Here is a 24154-nt window from a genome sequence, read left to right on the forward strand (position 1 = left end):
TCATTTCCCAGGACCTTACCCATAAGTGTATACGTTCTGCCCTGATTTGCCTTTCCAAAATGCAGCACCTCACACCTGTCTAAATTAAACTCCATCTGCCAATCCTCAGCGCATTGGCCTATCTAATCAATATCCCGTTGTACTTTGAGGTAACCTTCTTCACTGTTCACTACATCTCCAATTTTGGTGTCATCTGCAAACTATACCTCCTATCTTCGCATCCAAATCATTTTGAATTTTTATGAGACCTTTAGAATTTCCTTAGCATTTTTTAATGTTTAAAAATATTCTCCATAAGATTGAGCGCCAATCTTCAGTTGCAAAAAGAAGATCTCTTTTAAAAGTTATTAGTTAATTGGATGTGGTATTTAGAGTAGCAAAGTGATTATGTCTATAATGCTGGAGAAATTAAGTTTAACAGTGCCCATACAATTAGGGATGTCAGCCAGCATTGTGATTTGTCTTGAAGAAGGGTTACACCCAAAACGTCAACTTCTCCACCTCCTGATGCTGCTTGGCTTGCTGTGTTCTTCCAGCCTCCTGCCTGTCTACAGTCAGCTTTGTGATTTGTGGCATCAATTCCACTCCCATTGATACCACACCATCTCAGAAAATCATAAACACAAACAATTTGATCTTTCTGCAATTGCATTTCCTGCTTATGTTAATTGTACTGGCTGGTGTTCTCACTTTCAAGGCTGAAGGAGACCTGATGGAGCCAAAAGCCCAGTAGGGGAGAATTGTCTATAAGAGCTGAATATACAACGGGGAGGACAACAGTAACTTAAGCTAGACAGTATACAGAGGTAGTCATGTAGAGTGCCTGCCTCTGACTGAGATTGCCATGCATTTGAATCCCCTGGATGTTCAAGCTGAATTCCACAGACATAATGTTAAATAGCTGACCTGACCTCACCATGATATTGTAATTCATTTTGAGTAGAGTGAGAGGGAAATCTGTTGTAACTAGTTCACCTTGCTATGAGTGCATATATCATATGTCAGTCCAACTTTCGGCTGATCATTTCTCACTCCTCTGACTGTAAAGACTTTTACAAGATGGTATCATGCAGAAAATTCCACTAAAACAGGTTTGTACAACCACATAAGATGTGTACAAGCAATCAGATTTTGTTTGGAGTAACATAAGACATCTTAGAGGATCAGGCACAGTGTATTAGGGTGAAGAGACACAAAGCCACCACCAGAGAAAGCTGGATTTGGAGGCTGTAGGGCACAGTTGGTGTCTGGCCAGTGTGCAAGCTGTCAGGGGAGAAACTTTGATTGTAGGAGAGTGTACCTGAATTGCCATCTACTGAAGTCAATTTAGCAGCCAATTAGCTACTTCCATTTTCTCACATACCTGTTAAACCAGTCTGTGGACTACTTTAAAAAAGCAAAGAGACTTGAAACATCTTACAGATGACTATAAACATTATAATAGCCTCACAGAATGGTGCCATCCATCAAAATGTAGTTGTGACCTTGTAATTAAAATAAGAATCTACAGAGGTCTTCTGAAATTGTTTGTTTCTTTTGTGTTTCACAGAACCGAGCAATTGCTACTCCAAATCAGGGAGTGTGGGATATGCGTGGCAAACAGTTCTACAATGGGATTGAGATCAAAGTCTGGGCCATCGCCTGCTTTGCACCACAGAAGCAGTGCCGGGAGGAGGTGCTGAAGTACGGAGATTTTCTTTAAGTATAAACAAAGAACAAACTTGCAATTATTAAAATGTCTTGAACATTCTATGAACATGTCAAGCATTTCCAGTTTTTTGAAAGTGGGTTGTCAGTTTTTAAGTAGGACATTATTTATGTATTTGATATCAGTCCATCTGTTTTTGGTGGTAATCATTGAAAAATGCCTGTGGCCATTGCATTGACAGAAGTTTTCTGCTCTTGAATAGTGCTGTGCTACCTTTTATATCCAGCTGAACAACCAAAGGACAACCCCTCCAGCAATGTAATATATTATTGTAGAATAATGCAGCACAGGAGGTGGCCATGTTTATGTCGGCTCTGTGGAAGAGCTGACAAGATTATTTCATTTCCCAGTTCTTTCCTTGTGGCCCTATATTTGTTTCTGCTTGTGTATTTTCCAGTTTTGTGAAACGTTGCCACTGAACCTGCTTCCACACTCTTTCAACAAGTAAATTCCAGATCACCAGAACTCAATGGAGAGAAAACACTGTTCCTCCTGTCACCTCTGGTTCTTTTGCAGATCATGTTCAGTCCACGTCCTTTGTTTACTAACCCTTCTGCAACTGGGAGTACCTTCTCTAAATTTATTCTTATCAAAACCATTCATACGCTTGAACACCTATCAAATCTTTTAACCCTCTCTGCTTAGAGGAGAATAACTGCAGCTTCTCCAGAATTTCTGCAGTGTTAAACAACCTCATTCCTACCATTCTAGTAAATCTCTTCAGCTTTGCAATGCCATGATATCCATCCTGAAGTATTTGACAATCTGTTAGAATCTTCAAAGAATATGACCAGGTTAACCAGGGTGGAAAGCAGTAATATACTGTATTTGGATGATTAAAAAGCATTGAATCAGGTACGACAGGACAAGTTTTTAAACAAAATTAGGCTACCTTGGATTGGGGGTGTAATATTTTAACATAAATTGTAGATTAGTTAATGGACAGAAAACTGGAATTTACCAGTGTACTGGAAGGATATGTAATTGGGTCCCAGTTATTTATAATCTATATTCATTACTTGGATGGGGAGATTGCATGTAAGATGTTTAGGTGGATGGATGATACAAAGTTGCAAAGGTCAGTAAGCAATGAAGAGCATGCAAAGAGACTGTAGAAAGATGTGGACAGATTGGATAAATGGGGGGACAAAAATAGCAGATAGAATAGTGTGGTATGAAATTAGTCATTTTGGTTAAAAAATTTAAATGGAGATGTTGGAAAATATTTAGCTCGTTTTCTACCTGTTTGTCCAATATAGTGGACAGGGTAAAAACAATGACTGCAGATGCTGGAAACCAGATTCTGGATTAGTGGTGCTAGAAGAGCACAGCAGTTCAGGCAGCATCCGAGGAGCAGTAGTCGTACTGCTCCTCTGATACTGCCTGAACTGCTGTGCTCTTCCAGCACCACTAATCCACAATGTAGTGGACAAACAGGCAGAAAGAAAACTAGCCACCAGGATACATGAACATTAGCTAGCCACAAAAAGACATGACCCATTCTCACTAGTATCCTTATATACGGATGAGAAAAGACACCACTTCGACTGGGACAACACATCCATCCTAGGACAAGCCAAACAGAGACACGCACGAGAATTTCTAGAAGCATAACATTCTAACCAGAACTCTATCAACAAACACATTGACTTGGATCCCATTTACCACCCCCTGAGAAAAAGAACAGTAACTGACATAACCAACCCAATGAAACCCAAACATATAAATAGACAGCAGGCTACACCACCAGTGCCTCATCTGGAGGTTCACTGAAGATGTTACATAGTATGGTGACAAAATATCTGAAAACTAACCTTCCAGCTCAGCGAGCAAACTTACATCCATGTCACCATCCATTATCACATATTTTATATCTTCCACAGTAAACACAAAATCTCCCCCATTTTCTGCAGTTCCACACATAGGCTGCCTTGCTGATCTTTGAGGGGCCCAATTCTCTTCCTAGTTATCCTTTTGGTCTTTAATGTATTTATAAAATCCCTTTGAATTCTCCTTAACTCTATTTGTTAAAGCTATTTCATGTCGTCTTTTTGCCCACCTGATTTCCCTCTTAAGTGTACTCCCATTGTCTTTATACTCTTTTGAGGATTCACTCAATCTCTGCCGTCTATACCTGACATATGCTTCCTTTCTTTCTTGACCAAAACCTCAATTTCTCTATTCATCCAGCATTCCCTACACCTACCAGACCAGCCTTTCATCCTAACAGGAACATACTGTCTCTGGATACTCATTATCTCATTTTTGAAGGCTTCCCATTTTCCAGCTGCCCCTTTCCACAGCTTCCCCCCACCCCCCCCCCCCCCTTCCAAATCAACTTTTGAAAGTTCTGTCCTAATGCTGTCAAAATTTGACCTTCCTCAAATTTAGAACTTTAACATATAGATCCAGTCTACCCTTTTTCATCATTATTTTCAACGTAATAAAATTATAGTCTCCAGCCCCAAACTGCTCCCCCACTGACACCTCCGTGGGGGAAATAAGGCCCTGCCTTATTTCCCAAGAGTAGGTCAAGTTTTGCACCTTCTCTCATAGGTAAATCCACACACTGAATTAGAATGTTTTTGTACACCCTGATCAAACTCCTCTCCATCTAAACCTTTAACACCATGGCAATCCCAGTCTATGTTTGGAAATTAAAAATCCCCTACCATTACCACCCTATTATTCTTACAGATAACTGAAATCTCTCAAATTTGTTTCTCAATTTCCCACTCACTACTGGGGAGGTTCTCTAGTATAATCCCAATAAATTGCTCATCCCTTTCTTATTTCTCAGTTCCACCCAAATAACTTCCCTGGACATCTTCCCAGGAATATCCTCCCTAAGAACAGCCATAATGATATCCCTTATCAAAAACGCCACTCCTTCTCCTCTCTTGTCTCCCTTTCTATTCTTCCTATAGCATCTGTATCGTGGAACATTAAGCTGCCTGTCCTGTCCATCCATGAGCCATGTTTCTGTAATTGCAACGATATCCCAGTCCCATGTTCCTAACCATGCCCTGAGTTCATCTGCCTTCCCTGTTCGGCCTCTTGCATTGAAATAAATGCAATTTAATTTATCAGTCCTACCTCGTTCTCTACTTTGTTCCTGCCTGTTCTGACTGTTTGACTTGCTCCTTTTCCCATCTGTACGAATCTCAGACTGAAGTCTTCCCTCACTAACTCCCTGGGTCCAACCTCCGCTCCCAGCTTCCACTTCCCCCCACAACCCCCCAACCTAACTAGTTTAAATCCTCCTAAGCAGCTCTAGCAAATCTCCGTGCCAGTATATTAGTCACCTCCCAATTCAGATGCAATCTGTCTGTCTTATACAGATCACTTCTACCCTAGAAGAGATTCCAAAAACCTAAAGATGTGAACCGCTCGCCCTTGCACCAGCTCCTCAGCCACCCATTCACCTGCACTATCCTCCTATTCCTACACTCACTAGCTTGTAGCATGGAGAGTAAACCAGATATTACTATCTTTGAGGACCTCCTTTTAAAATTCCTGCCTAACGTCCTATATTCTCCCTTCAGAATCTCATCCTTTTTCCTTTCTATGTCATTAGTTCCAACGTGTACAATGACCACCTGCTGGTCCTCCTCTCCTTTGAGAGTATTCTGCACCCTCTCCAAGATATCCTTGATCCTGGCACCAGGGAGGCAACGCACCATTCTGATTCCTCCCCTAGCAAAACTGAAGCAATTTGATAATAGGAAACCCAGATTGAAGGGTGTTGCTGAGATTATTAGATCAGTATTGTGTGAAGAATTTAGTGACCTGCAGTGCAGTAGAACATATACAGATCTGGTTTCAATGTTTTTAACCCAGATTCTCACTTCAGTGGATTGTGAAGTGTTTTATTTTGTTCATGGTAAGCCAGCTATAAAACACAATTTTCCTTCAACTAACTACTGAATTATAGTGTAATTTAAAATTTCTGTGTAGAATTCTTTCTGCATTAGTCTGCAATTACAGGCTATTGTAACTACCATTGCAAGAACTCAGTACCTTACCCTATGTATTTTATACTGACATGCTTGCACCTGCAAAGCTTGTGACCTGCATTTAGAAGGCTATTGTAAAGCTTGTTTCGAACACAAGGGAATTAATGTTACTTAAAATCAGAACAATCACAGAATTGCTTCAGTGCAGGAAGAAGTCATTGTGCCCATCAAGTCTGCAGCAACCCTCTGAAACATATCCCACCCAGAACTATCCCTGCAACTCTGCATTTCCAACAGCTAATCCACTTAGCCTGCACATCCTTGTGCATGACGGGACCATTTAGCATGACCAATCCACCTAACCTGCACATCTTTGGACTCTGTGAAGAAACCAGAGTACCCAGTGGGATCCCATGCAGACATGGGAAGAATGTGCAGACTCCACACATTCAGTCACTTCAGGCTTGAATTGAACCTAGGTCCCTGGCACTGTCGGGCAGTAGTGCTACCTGCTGTGCCACAATACCATCCAGATCAGTTACCAAACAATTGAACACCTTATCTTTGGAAAAAAAAGACTTTAGGTGCTGAAAATCTTAAATGGATGTTGGGCTGCATGTATGGAGAGAACAACATGTTTTACATCAATAATTTTTCATTAGTTATGATGATGAAACGTTAACTCTTTTTCTCTGTCCATGTGTATTGTAATTCCCTAAAACTGTCCCCTTTATGTAAATAGCAACACAGTAAGAAGCATCCTCTGTGCAACTTCTGCTTCCCTCTATTGTATCACACAGTATGCATTCCTATTCAGTGGTTTGTTTATCTACCTGGATACTGCAGAGAAACCAACAGAATAGAACATGTAGAAGAAAATAGATGTTGTTTGGTAGTACAAAACAGCTGAAAAAGACACATTTTGTTGAATGTCTTCATTTTGCACTTATCAGGTCAAATTGTATGAATGCCAATTCAAATGGAAAATCAATATTTATACTTTAAGGAAAGAGTGCAGATTGGTTGGCATGTTGACTCTGGTTGTGATGTTGCCATGGAGAACACACCAGTAAATAATGACTGACAGCTGCCAGGTTTTATCTAAATTTTAAATCAAGCAGGTTGATTGGTGAAGACATTGCCCTGAGAAATGAACCAATGAATGTATATTGCCTTTTTGTTGAGTTGGAACAGGTGCAGAGTGTATACATGCTCTTTGTCTGTCAAGTCTTATGTATTAATACTTGGTTTTCAGTGCCTGCAAGTGTGCCACGCAGCAAGCCTGACTGACAATCTGAAATTATCCTGCAAATGCTGTCCATTCGCATCTAAATCACATTTTATTCAGCAAAACCCAATCTATTGAGACCATGTTAGATTTTGGACTTTCTCAGCTTTGGATTACCCATTTAAATCTCTCATTTTCCTCACTGTGCACAAGGACATAACCATCTTGATAGGGCCATCTCTGAACTGCCCTTTCACCAACTATAAGCTTTTGTTGATCTTAGTCTTGATAAATGTTGACGACAATAGATTTTACAAGTGAAAATGGATCATATCTCTAATATTGGTGCTTTGGAACAATATCTGTGATGTCTCTAAGCGGGCGCATAGTCATATATGCAGCAGTAGAAACACATGGTAAATGCAAGAAATTACAGACACAAAACAATAATTGTTAGAATTGTAACTTACATCATCATTTGCCACAATTTGCTGCTGAATTTGAGGAATATATTTGATGTGATGTTTGTACAAGCAGACAGATTTTGTACACAAATCTTGAGTGGCCCCCCACAAAGGAAATTGTCTTTTTGGATAATTTCTGTTTTCAGACAGCTGTATTTGGCAAACAGTAATATTAATAAGGGGAAAAGCGTAATTGCTGAGGGATGTTCTGACTGAATTCCCAACTTGCATGGCGAATCCTCAGAAAGCACAATTCTTTTTGGAAATCACAACAGTCCCAACTGCCCGTAGAGCTCAGTATTTGAAAGTTTTGTCTTTCAAACATATAGGAGTTTTACTGACCAGCTGCGAAAAATATCTAAGGATGCGGGAATGCCTATCCAGGGCCAGCCATGTTTCTGTAAATACGCACAAGGAGCTGACAGTGTGGAGCCAATGTTCAGGCATCTGAAGAACACCTATTCAGGACTCCAGCTTGTCATTGTTATTCTACCCGGGAAAACACCTGTCTATGGTAAGAGTTGTAGAAGCTTCATGTGACTTTGAATCAATTGCTTCTGAAATACAGTGGCACCACCTGGTGGCAAACACTTACTTTTGGCTCTCTTTTTCCAAATGAACTTGCACATAGGAACTGATTATCTGTCCCTATCAGTTACGTTCATGATTCTGATTCTGAAAAGGTGTTCAGTTAATTATAAAATAGGGCTGCATGGTGGTTCAGTGCACCAGGGACGTGTGTTTCATTCCACCTCAGTCAACTGTCTACATAGATTTTGCACGTTCTCCCATGGTTTCCTCCAGGTGCTCCTATTTCCTCCCACAGTCCAATGATGTACAACGGAGGTGTATTGGCCATGCTAAATGCAGGGATAGGATAGGGGTGGGGGCATCTGGGTGGGATGCTCTTTGGAGGGACAGTGTGGGCTCGATGAACCAAATGGCCTGCTTCTACGCTGCAGGGATTTTATGGATCCTATTTTATGGATTCTATATTGAGTGTGCAGTGAGTTTAAGTAATGAATAGATGAGCCCCACAGATCAGGAAGATCTAGAATTCAATCTTTGCTAAATTAACTGACCTCAGCAAGGGAAGGAAAAGTGACACAGTGGACTGTAACAGCCTGGATTAGAAAAAGGTAATTTGGGTGGGGTTCCCATTTTTAAATACGATTCAGTAATACCTGTAAAAATAAACATGTGGGCAACTGAAGAAATAGAGTCATAGAAATTTTTCTGATAGAAACAGACTTTTTGGTCCAACTTGTCCATGCTGACCAGATTTCTTAACCTAATCTAGTCCCATTTGCCAGCATTTAGCCCATATCCCTCTAAACCCTTCCTATTCATATACACATCCAGGTGCCTTTTAAATGCTGTAAATGCTCCACCACTTCCTCCGGCAGTTAATTCCATACATGCACCACCCTCTGCGTGAAAACTTTGCCCCTTACGTCCCTTTTAAATTTGTCCCCTCTTACCCTAAACCTATGCCCTCTAGTTCTGGACGCCCCCACCCAGGGAAAATACCTTGTCTATTTATCCTATCCATGCCCCTCATGATTTTATAAACCTCCATAAAGGTCACCCCTCAGCCTGTAACGCTCCAGGGAAAACCTTTTCAGCCTCTCCCTGTAGCTCAAATCCTCCAACCCTGGCAACATTCTTGTAAATCTTTTCTGAACCCTTTCAAGTTTCACAACATCTTTCTTATAGGAGGGACACAAGAATTGCACACAATATTCCAAAAGTGGCCTAACCAATGTCCTGTACAGCCACAACATGACCTCCTAACTCCTATACTTAATGCTCTGTTCAATAAAGGAAAGCATACCAAACGTTGCCTTCATTATCTTATCTATCTGCAACTTCATTTTCTAGAAACTGTGAACCTGCACTCCAAGGTCTTTTTGTTCAGCAACACTCCCTAGGACCTTACCCTTAAGTGTGTAACTCCTGCCCTGATTTACAGTTCCAATACGCAGCAACTCACAGTTATTTAAATTAAACTCCATCTGCCACTCTTCGGCCCATTGGCCCAGCTGATCAATGTCTGATTGTAATCTGAGGTAACCTTCTTCGTTGTCCGCTATACCTCTAATTTTAGTGTCATTTGCAAACTTACTAACTATACCTCCTATGTTCACATCCAAATAATTTAGGATGATAAGCAGTGGACCCAGCACCGATCTTAGTGGCAGAGTACTGGTCATAGGCCTCCAGTCTGAAAAGCAACCCTCCTCCACCACCACCTCCTGTCTTTTCACTTTCAGCCATGCATGATTCAATACTGATTCTCCCTTGTGGTCAAATAATTTGGTAGCACTCTGATATTAAAAATGTTCATTTGGAAAGAAAATTTAAAACTTGCTTTTATATGGCATTCTCCATGAACCTAGCCCCATTACCACTTGGATTCCTTTCAAACACTCTAGAGACAACAGTATTTCTGAGTGTTGTCAGCGAGCTCATAGTGATGTGATAATGACCGGATAATCTAACTTGAAAGATAAATATTGTCCAGGGAACAGGATGATATCCTGGTTTACTTCAAAATAGTGTCATGGATTATTTTACTGGCTTGAGAGAGAGCAGATGAGTCCTTGATTTAACATCTCATCTGAAAGATGGCACCTCTAACAGTGGAGCAAACTGCTCTGGAATGTCAGCTTTGAATTTTGCGATTGTGTCATGGAGTGAGATGTGACTCCATAAGTCATCTGGCAAAGATTTGAGGTTTAGGACTGGATGAGAGTGAAGATGATCACAATATTTGCTCTTCTCAAGAAATGCTGTATCCCATTTCTTGAAAATTACTGTGGTTATTTATTGATAGACAACTGAACTTGAATATTCAAATATGAATGGGACCTGTGTACCACCATTGCTTGAGAATCTAACACTGGAGATAAACATTGCACTAATTTGGGACAAATATTCCTTTATTGAGAATTGAACTCCCATAACAAGTGATTTGCATAAAGCTTATAACAGTGCTCTTTTAAAAATTGAGATTATTACTAACAGGGTAGAAGGCGAAACCTTCATTTAGAATAATGATTAACTTCAATTGCCAATCAAGTTGACCCAGCAGTGAAGCATTTGGATTGCTGCAATCAAGTGACACCTGAGATATTTTAGGTCTTCAGGCTTGACAGTTCAACCAGGTTATCTCATAAGGTCTTTAGTATTATGTGTTAAATGAAAATATTTTGTTATGAAAGTTTTGGAACTTTAGTTTTATAAAAACACACTGATGGGCATCTTGCCCTTTTTAACTTAAAATATTCAAAATTATGACACTTGAATTTCAAGTACTAATTTTTGATTTTGTTTCCCCAATTTAGCTGAGGTGAAGCGAGTAGGTGATACCCTCCTTGGGATGGCAACTCAGTGTGTTCAGGTGAAAAATGTCGTGAGGACATCTCCTCAGACATTGTCTAACCTCTGCCTAAAAATCAATGTGAAATTGGGTGGAATCAACAACATATTGGTACCTCATCAACGGTAAGATTCATACGTTATACAAATAAGGTTTGTGGTGGTATTAGATAGCTTGTGCTTTTAACACCATTTTTATACTGTAAATGCAGTAAATTATTGAGGAACCTTCCACAGTCCTACCTCTGATACAGCAGGCAGCTTAGCAAAATTTCATTGGTATTTTGGGATTTGTTTTCTTAATCCATTGATACTATGGTTGAAAATTATGCAATATATGTGCAATTTACCAGTAAATCTCAAGCTATGTCCAAGGTTCAATTAATAGCTTGGCATTTTGGAAAAATGCACTTCCTGTTCTTCCAAGCTTCCTAGAGATAACGTGCATTTCCTTCAAGGGGTATGGTCATTGCTGATCAGATGAAAATTTATTGTCTATTGCTAGTTGTCATTTGAGAATCTCGTGGTCAGCTGCTTTTGTAAACACAACTGTAAGGCTTCATCGTCCATTTCAGAGGACAGGTGAGAGTCCATTTATGCATTTGAACCAGGTAGACCCCAGATTTGTTTCTCTAAAGGGCATTAGTAAACTAGGTATGTTTATATGACAATGTGATTATTTCATGGTCACCATGACTGTTACTAGGTTTTTATTCCAGATTTATTGAACCAATTTGACCTAAATTCCCTAGCTGCTATGCTGGGATTTGAATTGATTTCTTTGGATCATTAGACTAGTCTTTTAGATTACTAATTCAGTAACATAACCTGAAGGCTTGTGGCATCCTTGAAGCGATGAAAATTCAGTGTGGCGCAGAATATATATGATTGCACCAACTTTTCTAGAAGAAAAGGTTTTTTTCTCTCCATAAAAATGTGCAGTTTGACATGAAGACAAATAGGATACAGACCAGCTGGCAATGTCTATGTATGTTGGTGGCACAGCAACTGACTTTTGGAAGTGCACAAGTGGCGGATTTTATTTCACGGTTAAGTGACAGGCATGCATGCATTTATTTGGCTGCAAGGAAGCAAGGCACAAGTCCCATTGCTTTCTCATGCTCCAGATGGAAGCTGTGTGGAATTGCTTTTCATGTTATTTCATGGGATTATTTTCAAAAAGAGAAGGAAAACTTGTTAAACATTTTCTACATCTAAACATCTTTTAGTGCAAATTATGGTTGTGGGAATAGCAAGAATCGACATGATTTCATGCATTCAGTTTAGCAAAATTAGTTTTGAAAGACTTCCTTCAGGGAGTTAAAGTTTGTATGGGAAGTATACTTGTATACAATCTTTAGCATAAAAATCAATTTGCTATTAAATAATTTATTTGTACATGTAAAATAGTTTTCTGTAATTTATTTGGCTGGAACAATTCTGCAATAGAAACAAAAGCAGCAAGGTGATCTCTTCAATTTAGCAGTCCTTCCTGAAGGACACAAGGGAGTTAAAAACAAACACAATTTGGAACTAATAAGCACATTGAATTTGTTCTCAATCAACTCTTTAAATTTAAGAGAATGTTATTCTAATGTGACATGGAACTGCTTATGCTTCAGAAAAGTTTGTTTACGATTAAACTTTCCTCAAATCAGAAGGTAAAAATACAGCATACCCTCCAAAGACTATTCTCTTGAGGAATTTAATTACGTGCTTGATATTCAGGATACAAGTTCAACACCAGAAGACAATGAGAGCAGGATGAAGCTATCCAGTCTAATAAGTTTACTCTGTCATTTGATCATGTCTGATATGTTTCTCAACCTCATACTCTTATCTTTTCCTCATAACTCTTGATCCCCTCACTAATCAAGAACTTATCTATCTCTTTCTTAAATATATGCAATGACTTGTTCTCTATAGCCCTCTGTGGCAATGAGTTCCACAGATTAACCATCCCCTATTTGAAGAAATTCCTCCTACTCTAGTTCTAAAAGGTCATCTGTTCACTCTGACAGGGTGCCCTTGGGTCCTGGTCTGTCCTATTGGTGGAAACACCATCTCCAAATCCACTGTATCCAGACTTGTATTGATGAGATGCCCTTTAATCCTTTCATTCCTCATGACAAGATCTTCATCCTTGAGATTATTCCTGTAAACTTGCTTTGGACCCTCTCCAAGGTTCCTTAGATATGGGCCCAAAACTGCTCTCAATATTCCAAATACGGACTGTTCAGCCTCAGTAGGACATCTTTGCTCTTGCATTCTAGCCTTCTTGAAATAAGTTCTAACATTGCATTTGCCTTCCTAACTGCCAACTGAAACTGCACATTAACCTTAAGAGAATCTTGAAGTTGGACTCCCAAATCCCTTTGTGCTTTAGTTTTCTGAATCTTTTTCCATTTAGGAAGAATAGAGGCTTAGACTATTTTCTATCAAAGCGCATAACCAATTTGGTGTTTGTTGTAAAGAGTCCTGTGTGGTGTTATGTTTCTTTTCCAACAAGTAGAGTGTCTCTTAATAAATATGGAAGTCAGAACAATAGAAATGTCAACATTTCTAAGACTATAATACCAGGGAACAACATTTTTGTTTTTCTTTTACCACTCAAGTTCCAATTATTTTAACTAGCACCGTCCTTGACGGCGGGAGGAGATATTTAGGTGCATGCTGTCAACCTTTGGCTATATAGAAATGCTGACTAATTGATCCAATACTCTATTCTAGGCTCCGACAGAACAAATTAGTTTTCATTTACGGTTGTGGATTGTTCCTCACCTCTAACTGAGCCCCATGAGTTAAATTTTTATATCTGCCATTTCTTAGCTGTACTTTCTAAACTATATTTGGTAATCATACATTCTCAGAGGAGAGTATATACCCTGTAGTATGTAACTTGTTTTCGTAGCGTTAAATATTACATCTTTTGGACAAAAATATATGTAAGATATGTTTTATTCTGTTTTCTACATCTTTTTTTTTAATTAAAATGGGTATACTGCTAAAACAATGAACTTTAAAATCTTGGTGATTGTATACTTGAATCTTATTGGACCACGTTTTATATCTAATGTTTTCTTTCATGGGTTTTTTTGATACTGTCACTAACTGTGCTTATGGATTGACTAGCCTACTTAATTAAGAATTCTATGAAAAAGTGGCAGATGGCAATGGAGATTAAGAAAAATTCTCTTTTACGCAACAATTGCTTATTGGTTCCTGGTAACCACGTGATTGCGGCTGCTTTGTGGTTTTGGTCTGCTGAAACAATGTGACTGAAAAACTTCATTTGTGATTGATGTCAGGAACTGCTGCTAATTGTTTTTACTAATCGTTGAGGATGTCACATATTAATTTAAACTGATTTATTTTGGGCCTCAATAAAATGCGCTGCCAATGGAATACAAATTAGAAGGCTTTTTGAAGAAAATGTTAATTTATATTGTTATATCCAATTACAGAATGCCACGTGGCATTGCTCACAGAGAAATGGAGGATTTAATGACACTAATTGATATTCTCTTTGTCTTCCCCACCTGGGGTCTTTCAAATTACTTTGAAATGAAAAATTCCAGCTGGGGAAGACAATTAAGTCTTAATTTTTTTAAAGCTCAGTACTAAACATTTTAGCAGTCTGAGTGAGCGGAGTGGTTTACTGTAACTAAACATTAGACTTGGAGGTTTATCAGACTATTTGGGAGAATTGTGTAGTCTACTTAAAAGCAACTGAAGTTTAGGGCTGAAGTATTCTAGGAATAGTGAGAGTCAGAACGACTGACTAAAAGGTGATTAAATGTGGTTACAAGGGGATGGTGCAAATTACGTCAAAAGATTAAAGAAACTGGGAAAGTGAACAAGAATGACAGCATTCCCGGTGCATTGTGGGAGCAGCAGACGAGGTGGACTGAAGGGTCTGTTTGTGCTGCACGTCTCTATGACTGGAGGTGTGGAGGAAGTAAAAGTAATTATCTTAGAAATCAAAAGTCAAGGTATATTTCCTACTTGGAGACTGTGGAAGATTGTTGTCCTATTGTCCCACCATACTGATTTTTAATCTTCGAGTAGGGGTAAATTCATATGGGCTCAACATTGATACTAAAGGGACAATAGGAGTGGAATCAAAATGTTTTTTTTCTGGTGGAATAGTATTATTTTAATAGATGCATCAATTTACAATGGGATGAGGATAGGAATGTATCTGTAGATCCAGAATAGTATTGGAGAGCAAGATAAGGCAAATGCTGAAAAGAGTTTTAAAATTGGGTGTTAGAAATATTTAGACAGCATCTGTGGAGAAAAGCAGCGAAAATTTCATGTTGATATTGTCCCTTCATCAGAATGATCTTCGAACATCAACCTGATGAATGTTTCTGTAATTTTCTGATTTATTTTAGATTCTTTAAACTAGACCCTGACTGCAATTTTCAGGAAAATGCTGAATACATGTCAGTAAAATTGTTGAATGTGATGAGCAGAGCATGACAAATTTGATACTAAAAGTCTTTCAAGAACCACAGATAATTATAAAATGTATACTTTTAGAACAGGAAATTTCACAAAGGGAAGTTATCAGAGTGGTTTTCAATGTGATGCATATGCAAGTATGAAATTCAAAATAGATTCACTACAAAATTAAAAGCGATGTCTGGTAAAGGAATGCATATAATAAATATATTTGTCTATTATAACAGCCTTGCGAACAAACCCCCCATCTGACCCCACGATACTGATTCTAATCCAGAGCCTTTTCAGTAGAAAATGAAATAATTGTGTTAGTCACATATTCACAAGCCCATGAATTTCTATTATACCAACAGATTAATCACAATTATTAATGGCCAATGAGATTGAGTTAATAATAATAACAGTTGAAACTTCACATGATCACTAGATCTGTGAGCTTGCTCATTTGGGACTTATAATAAGTAAGAAAAATTAGAACTAAGATGTCCTATGTTTCTATAATAGTTTCACACAACCAGTATTAATGAAAAGCTTATAAAATTCACCTGAAGTAAACGCAAATGCACTTTTGCTTTAAAAAAATCACACCCACCAATAGCATCAGAGCTGTTCTTATTAGAAGTTAGTCTGTTGAACCAATAATTTCATCATTGAACTGAACTGGAGAAGAAATATTAACAGAAATGATTGCTATTTAGTGCAATCATTTATTTAGCTTTTTAAACTATTGACTATTATCCAGTATTTAGTTATTTAAATCCATTATCCTATGGATATTTAAGTAGCAAGTTCAACTTTATACAAGAACTGTTGATAATTTGTCACATTAAACCAGGGTAAAGTAGCATTGTGGTTATGTTCCTGGACTAGTAATCCAGATGCCTGGACCAAAGATTTGGAGATATGAGTTGAAATATTACCATGTCAGCTAGGAAATTTAAATTCTTACAGTTAGATGTAGGAGGATTTGAGCTACAGGGAGAGGCTGAATAGGCTGGGGCTGTTTTCCCTGGAGCTTCGGAGACTCAGGGGTGACCTTATAGAGGTTTATAAAATCATGAGGGGCATGGATAGGATGTCTTTTCCCTGGGATGGGGGATTCCAGAACTAGAGGGCTTTAGGGTGAGAGGGGAAAGATAAAATGGGACCTAAGGGGCAACTTTTTCACGCAGAGGGTTGTGCGTCTATGAAATGAGCCTCCAAAGGAAGTGGTGGAGCCTGGTAAAATTGCAACATTTAAAAGGCATCTGGATGAGTGCATGAATAGGAAGGATTTAGAGGGATATGGGCCAGGTGCTGGCAAATGGGATTAGATTAGGTTAAGATATCTGGTTGGCATGGACAAGTTGGACCGAAGGGCCTGTTTCAGTGATTACATCTAGAACATAGAAAAGTACTGCACAGAATAGACCCTTCAGCCCACTATGTTGTTCCAAGGATTATTCCTAATCTAAAATAAAATAACGTAACCTACGCACCCCTCAATTCACTGCTGTCCATGTCCATGTCCAACAGTCGCTTAAATGTCCCTAATGACTCTTTCCACCACCCCCGCTAGCAATGCATTCCATGCATTCACAACTCTGTAAAGAACCTACCTCTGATGTCTCCTCTATACCTTCGTCCTAATATCTTAAAACAATGACCCCTCATGCCAGTCAATTCTGCCCTGGGGAAAAGTCAGGCTATTGACTCTATCCATGCCTCTCATTACCTTGTATACCTCAATCATGTTGGGTCACCTCTTCCTCCTTCTCTCCAGAGAGAAAAGTCCGGGCTTAGTCAACCAGTCTTTGTAAGACAAGCCCTCCAGTCCAGGCAGCATCCTGATAATCCTTCTTTGCACCCTCTCCAAAGCCTCTGTATCTTTCCTATAATAGAGCGACCAGAACTGGACACAATATTCCAAGTGTAGTCTCACCAGGGTTTTGTAGAGCTGTGGCAAAACCTCGCAGCTCTTAAACTCAATCCCCCTGTTAATGAAAGCCAAAACACCATATGCTTTCTTAACAACCCTATCCACTTGGGTGGCAACTTTGAGGGATCTGTGCACTTGAACACCAAGATGTCTCTGTTCCTCCACACTGCCAAGAATCCTGTCTTTAATTCTATATTTAGCATTCAAGTTCGACCTTCCAAAATGCATCACTTCGCACTTATCCAGGTTGAACTCCACCTGCCATTTCTCAGCCCAGCTCTGCATCCTGTCTATTTCACACTGCAGCCTGCAATATGCCCTCAATACTATCAACGGCACTTCCAACCTTTGTGTCATCGGCAAATTTACTAACCCACCGCTCAACCTCCTCATCCAAGTCATTTATAAAAACTACAAAGAGCTGAGTCCCAAGAAGAAAGCCCTGCGGGACCCCACTCACCACTGACCTCCAGGCAGAATACTTTCCATCTACAACCACTCTCTGCCTTCTTTCAGCCAACCAATTCTGAATCCAGACAGCCAAATCTATCCCATACCTCCTGACTTTATAAATGAGCCTGTCACGGGGAACCTTATCAAATGCCTTGCTGAAGTCCATATATACTACGTCCACTACTCGACCTTCGTCAACCTGTCTCGTCACCTCCTCAAAGAACTCAACAAGATTTGTGAGGCGTGAGGCATGACCTGCCCCTCTCAAAGCCATGCTGACTGCCTTTATCACTCTATGCTTTTCCAAATAGTCATAAATCCTATCCCTCAGAATTCTTTCCAAAACCTTGCTGACCACAGACTTAAGACTGACTGGTCTGTAAGTGCCAGGGATTTCCATATTCCCATTCTTGAAAAGAGGAACAACATTCGCCTCCCCCTAAGCCTCCGGTATGATTCTCTTGGAAAGTGAGGAAGCAAAGATCTTCGCCAGTGGCCTAGCAACCTCCTTTCTCGCTTCCTGGAGCAACCGAGGATAAATCTGATCTGGCCCTGGGGACTTATCAATCTTGATGTTTGCCAAAATTTCCAGTACATCAACTTTGTCAATCTTGATCTGTTCAAGCCTGTTTCCCAGCTCCTCAAAGTTCTCATTCACAACATGGCAACATGGTCCCTTTCCTTAGTGAAAACCGAAGCAAAAAAATCATTTAGGGCTTTCCCTATCTGCTCAGACTCCACGCACAAGTTCCCTATGCTATCCCTGACTGGCCCTACCTTCTCCCTGATCGTTCTCTTACTCCTCACGCATGAGTAAAATGCCTTTGGGTTCTCCCTAATCCATCCTGCCAAGCCTTTTTCATGCCCCCTCCTGGCTCTCCTCAGTCCATTTCTGAGCTCCTTCCCAATAAGCCTGTAATCCTCTAAAGCTGTGCTAGATCCATGCTTCCTCCACCTTGCGTAAGCTGCCTCCTTCCTTTTGATGAAAAGCTCCTCTGTTCTTGTCATCCAAGGTTCCTTAATCTTACCCCTTCCTGCCTGGCTCAGAGGAACCAATTTGTGCATCACTCGCAACAATTGCTCCTTAAACAGTCTCCAACATGTCTGTTCTGCCCTTTCTGTGGAACAATTGCTCCCAATCTGTACTTCCCAACTCCTGTCTGATAGCATCATAATTTCCTTTTCCCCAACTAAATATCATCCCTTGGTAATTGCTCCTTTCCCCCTCCAAGGCTGTGGTAAATGTGAAGCAGTTGTGGTCACTGTCACCAAAGTGTTCTCCCACCGCGAGATCTGACTCCTGTCCTGGCTCATTGCGGAACACCAAATCCAAAATGGCCTGTCCCCTCATTGGCTTGTTCACATACTCAGTAAGGAAACCCTCCTGAACACACCTGACAAAAACTGCTCCATCCAAACTATTTGTGCTAAGGAGGTTCCAGTCAATATTGGGAAAGTTGAAGTCACCCATAACAACAACCCTGCTACATCTGCATTTTTCCAAAATCTGCTGGCCTATGAGTTCTTCAATCTCCCTACTGCTATTATTAGGGATTTGTAGAAAACCCCCAATGAGGTGGCTGCTCCCTTGCTGTTCCTAACTTCCACCCATATTGACTCAGTAGACAAACCTACCTCAACAACCTTCGTTTCTGTAGCTGTGATGCACTTTCTGATTAGCAATGCTACACCCCCTCCTCTTTTTCCACCCTCCCTGTTCTTTTTAAACGTTCTAAACCCTGGAACATCTAGCAACCATTCCTGCCCCTATGAAACCTAAGTCTCCGTTCTGGCCACAACATCATAGTCCCAAGTACTGATCCATGCTCTAAGTTCATCGTATTTCTAACACTCCTTGTGTTAAAGTAGACACACTTTAACCGGTCCCTTTGTTTCATCACATGAAAAACCTTCTCGATGGATTCACTACCTCCTGTTGCTGCCCCATTTACAACTACCCCACTCTCAGATATGTAGCTCCGGTTCCCACCCGCTTGCCAACCTAGGTTAAACCCTCCCAAACCTCATAAACAAATCTGCTACCCAGGACATTTGTGCCCCTCCAGTTCAGGTGCAACCCGTCCTTTTTGTACAGGTCCCACCTTCCCCAGAAGGCATCCCAATGGTCTAAATATCTGAAACCCTCCTTCCTGCACCAGCCTCACAGCCATGTGTTAAGCTGCACTCACTGACTGTTCCTCACCTCACTGTCTTGTGGCACCGGTAAGCAAACCTGAGATCACTACTCTACTCCTTCCAACCCAGCTCGCTGTAGTCACTTATCATGTTCTCAAACCCTTTCCTGGCTATATCATTGATGCCTTATACGTACCATGATTTCTGGCTGTTCACCCCCTCCCCTTCAGAATCCTGTAAACCCGATTGGTGATATCCTGGACCCTGGCACCGGGGAGGCAACATACCTTCCGGGAGTCCCGTTCCTGACCACAAAATCTCCTGTCTAACTGTTGAGTCCTCTACCACTAGCACTTTTGTATTCATCCCCCCTTCCCTTCTGAGCCTCAGTGCCAGAGACCTGACAACTAAGGCTTTCCCCTGGTAGGCCATCCCACCAGCAGTATTCAAAACAGTATACTTATTGCTGAGGGGAACGGCCACAGGGGATCCCTGCTCTATCTGTAGGTTTCCTCACCTCCCTGTACATCCTGTCAATTTCTCCCTCAGCTTCCTGGATGATTCGTAGTTCATCCAGCTCCAGTTCCCTAACTCGGTTTTCGAGGAGCTGGAGTTGGGTGCACTTACCGCAGATGTGGTTGGCAGAGACATGTGTCGTGTCTCTCACCTGCCACATTCTGCAGGAGGAACATGCAACTGCCCTATCAGTCACACCCCGCTAATCTGAAAGCCCACACAAGACTAAACAAGGAAGAAAAGAAAAGGGGAAAAAAAAGAGAAACCTGAAAACTTAGAGTTTACAGACTCTTAGTAAGGTTAGAGGAGGTGGGTGGGAGGGAGGCCCGATGGTGTAGGATCTCTGGATTAGATCTCATCCACTTAAAAACTTCCCAGCAGCCCTCCTTTCTCTCTGCCCTCTCTCCTCGCCGCTATATTCAAAATGGAGACCCGACTCTCGAGGCAAGTCCCTTTTTAAGTGGGAAAAGCTGACTTACCCGGTAGCCCTCGCTTCTCTCCACCCTCTCTCCTCGCCACTCTGTTTAAATCTCTATGATTGTATAATGGTCATCATAAAACCATTGGATTGTTGTAAAAACCCATCTGGTTCACTTGCCCTCTTTAGGGAAGGAATCTGCAATCCATATGGGATATGGCTAACATGCAGTCCAGACTCAACACAGTAGAATCCTCTCAAAGCCAATTAGAAATGGATAAAATGCTGGCCTTGCTAACAATACCCACCTGCCGATGAATAGGGGAAAATACACTTCTAAAAAGTTATAGTGCAGCGCTGTATTATAAAGATTCTGGTAAAACATGAGTGCAAATTATAGAGTACATTTCATGTAGAAAACATCCTAATGTGTTTAACAAGAGCATGATCAGACAACAATTGACATCAAGCCAAAGGAGATATTAGGAAAAGTGACTAAAACCTTAAAGTAGCTTATAAGTAAGAGTCTTAAGATGCAGAACAGGTTTACTGAGAACGAATTCTGATCTTCCTAACGAAAGGTATAGATTGTCAATGTTAGGGCAAAGGAATTGGGTGATAAAGAGGAAAGAGTTGGAGGAATACAGAGAGCTTGAAGTGCGTTCAAGTTTATGGAGGCTATAAATTGGCATGCTGTCAAGAAAGCATTGGGACTGTTTAGTCCCGGGACAGCACAAACATGGATGATGGGTCCAGATGCAGACAATCTGAGGCAGGAAGTTTCGCAATTTTATAGAAATGGAAATAAATGTTTGTTTTTTGATGAACAAGACAACCGGTCCTTAATTCAGCTCAAAGCTAAAAAGAACACGTCGCAAACAGGATTATTAATCCTCAAAATTGGGGTTAATCAAGGAAGGGCAAATCTGTGAAACTTGACGTGTATTTTGATGTTGCTGAGAGGCAGCATGAGGAATTGGAGGAGCTAACAATAGATCATTTGGGGACTCCAAACATATTTGCTTTAAATTGGGAAAAGAAACCACTTATGGCTATAACTGAATACATGAGAGTGAAACCAGGCAAAGCTGGGAAATGGAGATACAATGTTCAAGGGTAGTTTGGTCAAGCATGTTCAAAATTGTTGGGTTGAGAACCTAGGTATGATAGTGTACTCCAATCGCAGTTGCGGAAGGTGTGATTTGTGACTTTAATTAGAATATTTTCAGTGCAATGAGAGGTACAGAAGTGTGTTTGGAGAGATTCGGTAATGGAGATATGGAAGGAGGGTCAATGATTTTGGGGACAATAGCAAAGAATTTGAAGAAGAGTAGAAGGTTTAAGAAGGAGCTGTTTTCAAGAAAAGATCAGCTTCTTATGGAAAAGGATGATAATAGCCAATATGAAAAGAATTATAGAAAGATGGGTGAAGTCCTAGAATTTGATCTAGGAAACACAGGCAAACATCTGAGAAGCACATAAATTAAAAATGAATTTGATCTATTCAATAAATCAGCTAACTATTGAATTGCATTATGGCAATTCAATAAAAGCCTCAATATTATAGCATTTTACTCTTTTACCTAAATCTTCAGTGATCTGTGCCATGTACCATTTCTGCAAATTTTCAAATGCGACTCAAATTGCTAGCAAAAGGTGCTTAAAGGTAGGCTTACTCTCCAGTGTTTCCTTTTTCTCTACTGGAGAATAGTTTCTCACATTCAGATACTGCTTTCTTCCTCAACCTATTCCAAATCAAAACCAATAGATTGGTGCTTTATTGCAGAGGAATATCCCTTTCCATATTCTGTCTGGTCCGAAATTGAACTGTATGAAACTTGTATAAAATTTTAAAAATGTAAAGCATCTGATTGTGTCAGAAAAAATAACATACCCCCAAACAGTAAAGTCTGGCTGCAGAGGATACAAGTTGCTTTGCCCTAGAAAATTATGGCCACATTTACAAATGAAATCAGATTTACATTTTAAATCCATAACTGCAAACTGTACAAGAGGACTTCCCATTTATATGCTTAACTACAGGTTATTTTTTCAACAATAGATCAGCAAATTCTGGGATTTTGGATGAGAATAAATTGATTGCACAATTACTTTTTGTTTTGCGTTCCATTTATATTGCTGCATCCTTCAATTCTATGTGCTTAGTTGGGCCAATACAGCAATAGCAAACAACGGCAATTGTTCTTGCATTGTGAGCTTGGTTTTGTTCAACAGGGTAATGATGAGACATTCTACACAAACTCGACATAGTAATGGAGATACTTGCATGTATTTATTGAGGCCAACAAAAACTCATTCCACAATGTTTACTCTGAAGGATTATCTCCAGTAGTGGGTGGCACAGTGGTTAGCACTGCTGCCTCACAGCACTAGAGACCCGGGTTCAATTCCCGACTCAGGCGACTGACTGTGTGGAGTTTGCACATTCTCCCCGTGTCTGCGTGGGTTTCCTCCGGGTGCTCCGGTTTCCTCCCACAGTCCAAAGATGTGCAGGTCAGGTGAATTGGCCATGCTAAATTGCCCGTAGTGTTAGGTAAAAAGGGGTATGTGTAGGGGTATGGGTAGGTTGCGCTTTGGAGGGTCGGTGTGGACTTGTTGTGCCAAAGGGCCTGTTTCTACACTAAGTAATCTAATCTAATCTAATCTAAATATACTGTTGGGTAATGATGAAGTCTTGAAAGGAAAACCAAAACCAGGATTTCATACCTGTTTCAACTGTCAACAGCAAGAGTTTTGATTTATGTAAAAAAAAATGCTAGATGACACTTTGGCAGAGTATGTCAAATTGAAGCCTTTCACGTGACTGGATTCTGGGTAATCCAAGGTGGAGGATAGGAAAAATTTCTGGCTCTAAGAGCTGCTCCTTTTTTTTGAGGTATTTTAAATTCCAGGAGCAGCAATTACTGTTTTATATGCTGTTGCATTGTTTTGGAACTTTGGAAAAAAAAGTCAAAACAACAGCAGTTTTAAAAGGGAAAAGAGCAGACAAAGGAAGTACATGGTAAGGACAGTGCAGGAGAGAGAGAGAGAGAGAGAACCTGCACAGTTACTGTCTTTGCTGTTTGAATTTGTGTATCGCTGGACATCGGAGTACATCTGGGAAAATTAACAAACAGTGAAATTCACAACTAATCTTGGAGGAACTGTTGGGTGAAGTTCACAGCACAGAATCAGATAAGTTAATTGTTGTTTTAAGTCTGTCCAAGAGAGAGGCTGTATTAGTGAATACAGTGGGTTCTTTCTTGATTATATGTTTTTTGGAGATAAGTCTCTTAAACATTTAAGAGGCATTTGGATGGGTATATGAATAGGAAGGGGTTGGAGGGATATGGGCCAGGTGCTGGCAGGTGGGACTAGATTGGGTTGGGATATCTGGTCGGCATGGACAGGTTGGACTGAAGGGTCTGTTTCCATGCTGTACATCTCTATGACTATGACCTCTGATTTGAAATAGTTACTGAATCATTTAGTCCTCCTGTAGTTGGAAA

General features: G+C 40.2%; 1 protein-coding gene across 3 annotated transcripts in view; it reads left to right on the forward strand.

Moving 5' to 3' along the window:
- The window catches only part of LOC140453592 (protein argonaute-1), a 115512-nt gene that overhangs the window by 63250 nt on the left and 28108 nt on the right, over positions 1-24154 (forward strand). For all 3 annotated transcript variants that reach the window (XM_072548404.1, XM_072548403.1, XM_072548405.1), the window contains 3 exons: positions 1550-1683; positions 7686-7870; positions 10704-10863. In XM_072548404.1, coding sequence (XP_072404505.1) covers positions 1550-1683; positions 7686-7870; positions 10704-10863 — 479 coding nt within the window. The remainder of the gene's footprint in view (positions 1-1549; positions 1684-7685; positions 7871-10703; positions 10864-24154) is intronic.

The sequence above is a fragment of the Chiloscyllium punctatum genome, chromosome 27 (assembly GCF_047496795.1).
Source record: "Chiloscyllium punctatum isolate Juve2018m chromosome 27, sChiPun1.3, whole genome shotgun sequence".
Classification (NCBI taxonomy): Eukaryota; Metazoa; Chordata; class Chondrichthyes; order Orectolobiformes; family Hemiscylliidae; genus Chiloscyllium; species Chiloscyllium punctatum.